General features: G+C 34.0%; 1 protein-coding gene across 1 annotated transcript; it reads right to left on the reverse strand.

The window, feature by feature from the left end:
* Positions 1–5,363: 5,363 nt before the first annotated feature.
* LOC145040244 (uncharacterized) lies at positions 5,364–7,366 on the reverse strand. The gene is made up of 4 exons (XM_078988200.1): positions 6,866–7,366; positions 6,624–6,771; positions 5,789–5,976; positions 5,364–5,435 (listed from the first exon to the last, which is right to left on the reverse strand). The coding sequence occupies exons 1-4, from the start codon at positions 7,364–7,366 to the stop codon at positions 5,364–5,366; spliced, it is 909 nt and encodes a 302-aa protein (XP_078844326.1).
* Between the last annotated feature and the right edge of the window lie 3,567 nt (positions 7,367–10,933).

Below are 10,933 nucleotides of genomic sequence, written 5' to 3' on the forward strand. Positions count from 1 at the left end.
TTACATCTTTAAATCAAGATTAATTACTAACTGTAATGGTTCTTTATTCATTATATATTGTTTCTTAATATGACTAGCATAATGGTCAAACTACTAATCTATTGATTTTAACAGATTATTAATTATAGTGATCAAGTGAATCATATTCTGAAAAATCATTGGTTAGATTGAATTAAACAAGATTTGATCTTTATTAACCCTAATGGTAATCATAATTACATTATGCATAGAATGGTTATCCAATACATACACACACATTAAAGTTCATGACTTTATTAGCCTAACCCTATGTCTTGATCAATCTCTAGTCATAATTAGCAATGATGATGGAAAGCTATTATTCAAATTAACACAATCAGATTGGTCATCTAAACTCTATTAATGTAGAAATAAAATATAAAGTAGAGATCTTTAACACATATGGATCGTCAATCAATCTTGAAAAAAATAAATTAATCAAGAATAAATAATTAAACAGCCGATTAATATACAATCTTAGTGATTAATCTTCTTTAAACACAAAGCAAAAGGGTTTAGAGCCCTAAATCAGGATGTTAAACACTAAGAGAACAATCAGATTATTAATCGTGGTCAGAATAGCTAACCAAATAATTCTTGTCATGAATAAGCTCTTGAACCCTACATATCTACACTCCATATCAGCTTAAAACCAATCCGACCACCCTTTAGACTCTCAAAATTGCAGCTTAGGGGTTTATTTTGGCAAAAACCGAAATGGATAGTCAGATGTCATTAGGGTAAATTGTTGGCTTAATTTATAGGTTTCAACATTGTCATGAAATTGTAATGCCTTTTACACATCGTGGTAACTGGAATCCATAACATACACAAATTTTTTATTCACCACGCCGTAATAATGGCTTTGCCACAGTGAGGGAACTAGGAATCCATATTTCGTACGAACACGAAAGTCGTCCGGAATTTTATCTAGTTTATAGAACATCATGAATTTACTCAATCGGAGTTATGAGTCATTAGATATATCTAATATAATGAAGAGAGGTTAATTTGTCCAAGAACATTCTTTTTGTATCTTTTTCAGCTTCGTTCTCTACCTTTTGCATCCAAACTCTGATTTCAAATGTAACCGAACATTTCAAAGGATATTAAGTATCATATATCTTCAGTTTTAACATTTTTACTAAAACACATTAAGATAATTACCAAAAATATATTGTTAAATAACACCATATAAAAGTGCAACTCAAGAAATAGTAATTATAGTCTCGAAAAATGAAATAATAGTAATGCTGACCAGAATGGTTGACATATAACTGAGCAAGGTGAAACCAACATGATGATATTCGATCATATGGAAGAACTAGGTTCGAGTTTAAGAAGATCCTTGGAGACTACACCAACTCCATTTTCAATCTTACAACCTACTATCCTGAATTTCGAGACCGGAGCATCTTCAGAACTCCAAGTTGGGGATTTCACATCATAGTATGATCCCATCTTGATAGATGGAGAAACTCGTAGTACGGGAGGACCTATCTCCTAAGATCTTGAAGGGATATTCAAAATCCTACATGGTAGCCAAGATTATGGGATAAGTCTAATCCTGGCAAAGGAACTTATAAAACTAAGAGATATGATCTCAAGTGTACCAGGTGTTATTCAATCAATACTAGAAGTTTCGCCTATTAGTCACAGGGTTTTAATATTTGTAGTTTGCACCCCCATATGCAGCATTGAAGTTTGAATGAGGATATAGGCACTAAACATGAAGATGTATGATGGGATCACCAATCAGGACGAGCATATAGCCAAATACATAGAATGCATTAAGATAGTCCCAATTCCACAATATCTCAAGGAAGCTTCTTTATGCAAGGGTTTTTGTTCAACCCTTACATGATCCGAATTAAAATGGTTCCTAAATGTCCCCCTTACTATATTACTTCCTTTGCACATTTGGTTAACTTATTGAACAATGAGTTTTCTTGTAGTAGATTTTTTAGAAAACTAACAACTCATCTTTACATAGTAACTCAAGGCATTGATGAACCCTTGATAGAATGTGTTAATAGGTTTGGGAAGGAAGTACTATTTATCCCACATCTAGACATAGCAATTGCCATGGAGGCTGTCAAGATGGGATTGAAGAAATATTATCTATTTTGTGAGGATCTTGTCATGAGCCAATGCAAGAAATTAGACGAATTCAGAAATAGAGCCTTGAGATTCATTAGGCTAGAAGAAGACAGAAATATCAAGAAAAGGACAAACACATCTCAGGATCATCCTAACATGTAGAATGAATTTTCCTCCAAAAAATCCTATAGATCTAAACCTTACTAAAGATCAGAGAACCATAGCGTCAAGTTGGTCTTTGTTTCATCCAACACATCACAACAAAATGTACAAGAGGATAACACATTTTACTCTTACATTTGACAAGTGTTATAAACCTTCTTTAAGATATGTCACTCAAGTTACAATCTTGGACTATGACTCTAAGAATTGTTTTGGAACGAAGCATGACTTATCTTCTTGATTTAACCATTTCAACAATTCATGACTCCTCTTCTTAGCCATAAGAATGCACTAAGATGTCCTTAGAGGATGATTTGTGATATGGTCTCATAATCATTAAGATGATAAAAATGATACCAAAGTACTCTCCCATCTTTTCAGATTTGAGAAACTTTTATATTTCTGCCTAATTTGATTCTTCTCATTAATTCTGCCATACATTGAAACTTTTCCAATGTTTCAGAATTATACTTAAGCTTGTAAGTATATCCATATTTACTAAACTTTAGTAAATTATGACGAATAGTGTTATCGATCTTTTGTGGTGGACTTTCACCAGTGCACAAAAGGTGTACTCGATCCCTTAGTCCTTCACTTGACTCACATATACATGTGAACAAGGAATTAGTCTTAATTTTCCAAAGATGAAAATTATCATTCATCATACAATATAACTTGCATGATTACGAGTTTTTGGCCCAATTGAAACTTGGGTGATGAGAAATTTTCCTTATTTGGTAAATTTAGACACTACCACAAATGAAAGAATCAAATTCATATTTCCAATATTTCTAGTAACATACAAACATCAATTTTCCATAAATATCATTGCAAGGAGATATAAAATAAAGTAAAACAAAATCTTATTTATTTATAAAATGCGGAAATTTTTTTCCTTACAATGCAATTACTAGTGAAAAACTATGCTATTACATATTTCCTAGAAATCTATCTTAACTCCTAAGTAGTAGCTCAAAAATCCAATCTTCGAACCATGCGATAGAAATCCATCTTCGTGACCAGATTTAGCATACTCTTCTTTTAAGATTCCTTCCCTTTGCTTGATCCTCCCAAACATCAAAATGCAACCTAGTCACCTCTTGTGTTAAGAATCATCAATTGGTAACTTAACAGAGTTACAGTGGACTTACCTAAAGTAGAGTCAAACTTTTTGATTCTTCGTTCTCTCAGATCTTTCAGGTAGCAAGGGCAGCTTCGCACCCAATGCCCTGTCCCTTAGCAATAGAAACATATGGACTCTCTAGGAATGGTACACGGGACAATTTCAGACTTAGTCTTTCCCTTTACCTTTTGGTAAATTTTGCCCGGACCCTTATATGGACCTTTTTCCCTAATGTCCATATACTTTTTCGAATCAATACACATGACTATAGGTATCTTAACCATTCCACGCATTACAAGCCCATGTGATAGCCTGAACCCGAAATGGCCCATAAGGACCAATAAGGCGCAAATCCATTATGGATCTAACCCAAGAAGGCCCAATATCCAAAAAAAAAAAATTTGAATTAATGTTCAACTGTAGTCAACTCGGGGTCCATGGTCCAAAGCCCAACAAGTCAACAAAAACGAGGTGATCAATCTGGCCGAGTACACCCTGCATACTCATCTGGTACGCAAGGCGTACCCCTTTTGGGGCTATTACGCACTGCATACCAGGTGGGTACACCCGTCGTACTCCCCTAGACTCCAAAATTTTCCAATAAGTACTTAACAATTTCATCCCTTGCTCCAACTCTCCAATCTGACTCCTAAAGGTGACTTTTCAAGTAAAGTTGGCAACTTTACTAACATGCATGGCTTAATGGGACTCTAGAGCTCAAAAGAGCTTAATGGATGGTCTTAATTCATGATTGAACTCAAAAACTCCACAAAGCTTGCACGTTTATAAGAGAAGGAACATTAGAATGTCCAGATCTAGAAGATTGAGCCCTTAAAACAACCCTAGCTCACCAAGACCAAGCAAGAGGGACTAAAATGGCCAAAAACCAACCCAAAGTAGATCTATAAAATGAATAGCCAAGATAGACACTTTAGACCATGAATATCTCGAAATGGAGACGTTAGAACTGTATCCCCAAGCTCTTCTCCAGAGCTTAAGTGTTGCGCCTCCTTCTCCTCTTACACAAACCACCAAAAGTCTTCTTTCAAGCTCCAAGCTTCATCCAAGGCAATCTAGGGTTTTATAGACGTAAGAAGGGGTGGTGGCTGACTTAAAATGACCTAAGGTGTGGTCTAATGTTGCTTAAATAGGGTAGGAACCCCGAATTTAGGATTTTGGTCTTTAGGGAGTACTCCCCACATAGCCCAGCGTACTCAAGAACCACCTGCGACCATTCACGTTTATACGTTGGGCGTACTTCAGCTTATGCTAGGCATACCCAGCTAAACACATACACACACACACATACACATCCTTGCATGCGTGGGACTGATTTGCAAACTTTTACATCCAATGGCCAATTTTGTCAATAACTTCAAAATGTCATAACTCACTCATCCTAGGTCCGTTTCCAGCAAACCTTATATCCACGAAAAGGTGGCGAGAATCCCTACGCTCCCAGTAATACCCCAACCCTCAAAACCTTTGTAACAAAATCGAAAACCCATAAAATACTGATATATCAATTTACAATTATACCCTTGGCTTTCTAAGACATAATCAAATAGATGGATCGGTTAATCCATAGCAACTACATCCGAAGCGGGCTAAATGCTTTCTTTCCCAAAGCCCTAAAACGCAAAACAATTGATGATTTGGCTGCAACCCCAAGCAACAAGGCAAATATAAAACCGAGTGTTACACATACAATCTCATCTTTCTTTTCAAGATTTGCAATTTAGCAAATAGTTGAACATGTATAGATACAACCAAAATGTTGCAAGAGTTCATAACAACCATGTCTTGTTAACATTTTAGATACAATCAAAATGAGGCCCTACCATAAATGATGATGGAAATGTCTTCTCTCTCTTCATTGCCATCAACTCTCCTCTTCCCATCAACGCTCTCCTCCCCACTTCTGCTTAGAAAATGCAAAAACTCTCAACTTCCTCTGCTATTATCTTCTCCCGTATAATCTCCTTCTCAAATTCACTTTGAATTGCCTCTCCCTAAATATCCACTTGTCCTCCTGGAAAAATCAAACAAATCACGTTTTATGTAGAAGGTAAAGCAACACGGATCTATAGATAATGTAATATTCCACTAGAATAAGCTAAAATTATTTAATAAAAAGTCTAAAGAATATGATCAGTAAATCAGTAATTGCGTAAATTTCATAGGGTTGTTGGCGAAGCTAGTGTAGTTTGATGACGACATGGTAATGGACTTGATTTTGCTACAGTTGGAGTCCTGGCAATCTGAACTCCATTAGTACAACGACGGAGAATTTTAGGGTTTTTTAGTGACTACTCTGGTAAGTGATTTTAGAGGAATAACAGAGGTGTGCACTTGCACTAGGTCTGAGTATATTCAGAAGCAAACGGACACTGATGTTTCATCTAATATAGAGCCACCGTTGTCCTCGTAGGCTTCCCTGAGCCGGCCGATGAGCGCGTCGAGGCTCCCCAAGCTTGTTTCAGTGGACAAGCACATGACGACGTTGGGTTTGGGTAGCTCAACTCCAATATCCGATGAACCTGAAGGTTCTCTAGGGTTGTGTGAACCGGATGCTAATGTGAAATCAATAGTTGGAAAGACTCAAAATTTATGTATTTCAGGGTGGAGAGAAGAGCGCGCATGAGAGAGAGAGAGAGAGAGAGACAAAGATGTGGGCATAGATTAATTATTTTTTTTCATTAAAATTAAATAAAAAAAACATAAAAAAATCAGAAGGGTATTACAATCATTTCAATGTTACGAAGGACCAAATTTACGTAAAATCATGACCAAAAGGACCACTAAGCCAAAAAAGTTATGGTTTGGACCAAAACCCCAAAATAATGCATACCATAGGGACCACTTTTGCAGTTCTGTTATATATATATATATATATATATATATATATATATATATATATATATATATATATATATATATATATAGACTATAACTCGCATTAAACGTGGGGGAACATATTAAAAAAATATAAAAACATTTATATATATTGCATACTAATTATTATAGAAAGTTTATGGCTATTATTATTATTGAAATGTGAAGAAGAAACACTGAAATTGATAAATCTCTATAAACGTTGCAGGACCTCTTTGTAGACAATGTTTTTTGTTTTATTAGTTTAACGACCTTCCACTTGCACATATGAGTACCTTAAAATCTTTTTTGCTTGTTACCCGAGAAACAACTACATATAACTTACCATGGTTGAAGACAGGTCTACGTAAGTATAATCCAACATTTGATAATGATTGTCCTTGACTTTTGTTAATGGTTACAGCAAAACAAACTGCTACAGGGAATTGCAGGCGTTTAAAATGGAATGGATTTTTTTTATCGGATGGGGTCAACTTCATGCAAAGTATATAAGCAGTGTCATTGAAAAATATGCCAGATATGATTCGTGCTTCAATGACGTCTCATTTATGATTTGTAATCTAGTACCATTTCATAATCATCTAGTTTGGTCGATATTACGAAGCAACTTGATCGAAACACCTTTTTTAGTATAAGTTTATGGTTGGGAATTACGGAGGCCTTAAAAGCATTCAACACACCCGAAGAGTATACTGATTCCTCAAAAGAATATTCTGCCTTGGTCATACATAGGGAATCTGCACTTAGATATGTTTTCCTTTCATCTTTCATCAATTCTAACATGTAGTCATTGATACCATAAACTTCTTCATTAGTAGGGACAAAAATAGCATTATCCTGAAAGTACGATGAATCATCAAGATAGTTTTGAAAGGATGAATAAATGCAAGATACAATAGAATAAATATGGTCACCCATAGAGGAAACGATCACATCTTCTGGAAATTCAACTTCAACTTCACCATCATTAGGACCACCAAAAGTACCTTCACCAATTTTAAGAATCCAACCAACAAATGATTTTGTCTCTTCTAAATCATTGTTTGGACAACCGATATGAACCCTCATGTTTACAGTCAAACGTAAAACTATACATTCACGCCATAATCTTGATGAACGCACTGATGTGCACAATATCTGAATGATTTCCTCTTTGTATTACTGCAAGAATTTGTCGAAAGTCACGTCCAAATACAATGGTCTTGCCTCCAAATGGTTTATCATTGTCCGATGGAAGGATAATATCTCTAAGTGTCCTATCAACTTCTTCGAAACAATGACGATGCATCATTGGGGCTTCATCCCAGATTATAAGGTTCGTTTTGTTCAACAGGGTAGCTACATTGTTACCTGGTGTAATTGAACAAAAAAAATTCTCATTCAAGTTAATTGGTATATGAAATCTTGAATGCGCTGTCCTACCACCAGAAAGCAAGAGTTTTGCAATTCTGCTTGAAGCAACATTAATAACTACTTCACATTTAGATCTAATAGCAGTAGATAATATCTTCCAAAAAATGTTTTTCTAGTTCCTCCATAACCATAGAGGAAAAAACAACACATTTTTTGTTGTTAACTGCATTCATAATTATATCATAAACATTTTTTCTCAACATTTAATTTTGAATGTAGCTGTTGATGTTCAAATTCAAGACTGGACGGATCATAATTAAGCTCATCTTGAATTAACATATTGCAAGAATCTTGAATATATTTGTGATCAGGTAATGGCATATTGGGTATTGGCATAAGACTCACTCCATAACTCAATAAAGATTTTTAAATGTACAACAACGTTAGGTGGTAAATTGCTTCCGGTTTTAGCTTCAAGCCTAAAAACATTAAAAAATTATGAAATAATTTATTTGTAATATCAATTAAAGTGGGAACGTTTTTGTGAAAATGGTTTAGTTTATTTAAAAATGAACATTTCATGCCTATTTCTTGTTCACGAATGTGAACGATATCATCAAAAAGATAATTATATGTCACTTTAAAAACATGATGAGGACGGGATAGACTATCTGATGTAATCAACATAGAGAATAGAGACCTGCAGAAAGAAACAATGGCCCAATAATGTGTTTCTTGTATAGAAGATATATACTATCTATCATCGTCTAATAGACCAAAATCGTAGAAAGCATCTTTGTAAGAGTCATAAATGGTCCCGTTAACCATTCTAATATCTTCATAGCAAGTAGGACCCTTTACTTTGTTGATCAAAATGCTTAAATAAAAAACATCACCAAACTTGGGAGACATATGATTAATTTTGCCAAGTGAGTTTGTCTTTCTTTTTCTTCTTGTCCATACTTTATCTGATTTATTCCAAACATATTGAGTTGGGAATTCAACATAGGATGACACCCTTTCCTTTATATCGTAGCTATTACATTCCATCTAGGTCATAGTTGGTTTAGAAACAACATTAGTAACATGTTGGGATGGCTTCAACACAACAGGTTGTTTGTCTTGTAAGTGAAATGACAGCCTTTCAACAGGTGGTGTTCTATAATGAATATCATACCTAAAAAGTCTCCAGCATGCCTCACAAGCAGAAATATAACAACAATTGTAATACTAAAAATTTCATCACGATCGTTATATTCATTATGTTGTTTTCTGTTATTTTTGGCATCATAAAAAGACACTGTGATCCTGTCTGCACCTTTGTTAATATACTTAAAAAGGTACTTTATCAATCTAAGCTCATTACACCACTCAAGATTCATATAGGTTTGGTATTGCTTCAAAAGTATCTTATTATATGGAACAACATATCTAGAAAAAAAAAACAAAATATCATAAATAAAATTAAGATCATTTAATTTATCTTTCCTGTAAAAGATAACATTTATAAAGAAATAAATGTTTATATAAATAAAATTTTAATTTTTATATCTATTGTCCAAAGAAACTCCATTGCTCACGACACTGTTTCCATTTTCGTGTCTTCGATAAACTGGATAACCATCGTCATCAATATAAGAATCATTTGTAAAGTCTTTTGTAAATCCTTTAGAACATTTAACTTTTTTCATACATGGCATAATTAGAAAAATCATTGCCGCTAGGTCCATGTATCATGTTGTCAAAAACAATATGATACAAATCTAGTTCAATTTCATTGTCTACAATTTAGCACATATAATACGATCTATGTCTTCGGGATTTGGAAGTTTAGACTTTTTTTTTCTAAAAATAGGCATATGTGACAATGTGGAAGGCCCCTTTCTTGAAACTCAATCGTATATATAACTATAGGATGCAAATATGATACTTGGTTAAATCATAATATTATAAAATCAAAATAAAATAAACTAAATATGACATTTTAGATTTATATCTCCATTGACTTCACCCAAAAAAATTTCTTCCTTGAGTCTAATGATTAATGAATAAAGTTATATTCTGAATATTCTTGTCAAAATATCGGGTCTGTCTTTGGGTTTAAGATTTTCATATTCAACGAATCTAATTACCTCTGGCCATTTAGGATTACATGTAATGGTTAAAAAAAGATTAGGATAACCAAACCACTTAACCAAAGTCATTGCTTCTACATAATTTTGTTGCATGTAACAATTATCACCCATAAAAGAAGATGGAATAATAATATGGTTTCCCATCGCAGAAGCATCTTCAGTTCCTTCTTGAGTAGCCTCGACCAAGTCTCCATAAGGAGCAACATTTAATGTTGGTTGGTTAAACCGAATATAATTGAGCTAGTTATATTAAACCATTATATACGATTCAACCAAAAACTTTTGGAAGAGTTTTCTAGAACGTAATATCGAAGATATTTCATTACTTCTCTATTTTATACGATAAAAAAAGTCTCGAATTGTCACTATTATTCGTCCTTTGGATTCTGGTTCTTCAACACCACGATGTAATATTGTAAGTCCCTGATCTGCTTGTGTATCAATCAGATCTGTTTGATGGCGCGGAATCCCAATCAAACGGATGATGTCAAATCAAAATACAAGACAAGGAGAAGAAGAATAACTTGAATGTATGATGTATTCAAAGATAAGAGTGATGCTCCATTTACATTAGATTCTGTCACACACACTATTCTCTCTCTACCAAAATGCTCTCCTTTTCTAGCCCCTTATTCTCTGAAGCACTCCTTAACCTATATATATATATATATATATATATATATATATATATATATATATATATATATGTATATGTATATGTATATATGTGAGACAGTTGGCCGTACATGGGTTTACCTAAGTGCGGCCGTACACAAAGCCGTATATACTGAGTTGTTTACGGTCCTAGATATAAAAATACATTTTCCTAGAAAATCAAAGTATAAACCATAATTTTAGACCCAATAATCACCCCTTGGTTTATAACTTTCTTTTCTAATTGACCCAACAACTCACCCTAAAAAGGTAGTTGGCTTTTCTTTTTAATCTTAATTTGGAGTTTGGCTTCAGCTTTAATCTTCGATATCTTCACGACTTCAAGATGAACATATAAATCTTCAATAAATGACTTCATCTCAAGCAGTTGGGCTTTTCTTCAAAATTTGACTCTGAACATACTTTGGTTGAGGTGGCTTCTTGATAAAATTCTTGAAAGATAGCTCTTTCAGCTTGAGAATCTTCATAGAGA

Source organism: Lactuca saligna, chromosome 4 (genome assembly GCF_052625555.1).
Source record: "Lactuca saligna cultivar CGN05327 chromosome 4, ASM5262555v1, whole genome shotgun sequence".
Taxonomy (NCBI): Eukaryota; Viridiplantae; Streptophyta; class Magnoliopsida; order Asterales; family Asteraceae; genus Lactuca; species Lactuca saligna.

What these genes read in the sequence shown, in the direction of transcription:
- LOC145040244 (XM_078988200.1), bottom strand. Translation starts at nt 7,366, where the DNA reads ATGAGGGTTCATATCGGTTGTCCAAACAATGATTTAGAAGAGACAAAA. An exon ending in AACTAGATGATTATGAAATG is followed by an intron (nt 6,772 to 6,865) that starts GTACTAGATTAC and finishes CTTTGCATGAAG; the next exon opens with TTGACCCCATCCGATAAAAA. An exon ending in TAGACCTGTCTTCAACCATG is followed by an intron (nt 5,977 to 6,623) that starts GTAAGTTATATG and finishes ATTTCACATTAG; the next exon opens with CATCCGGTTCACACAACCCT.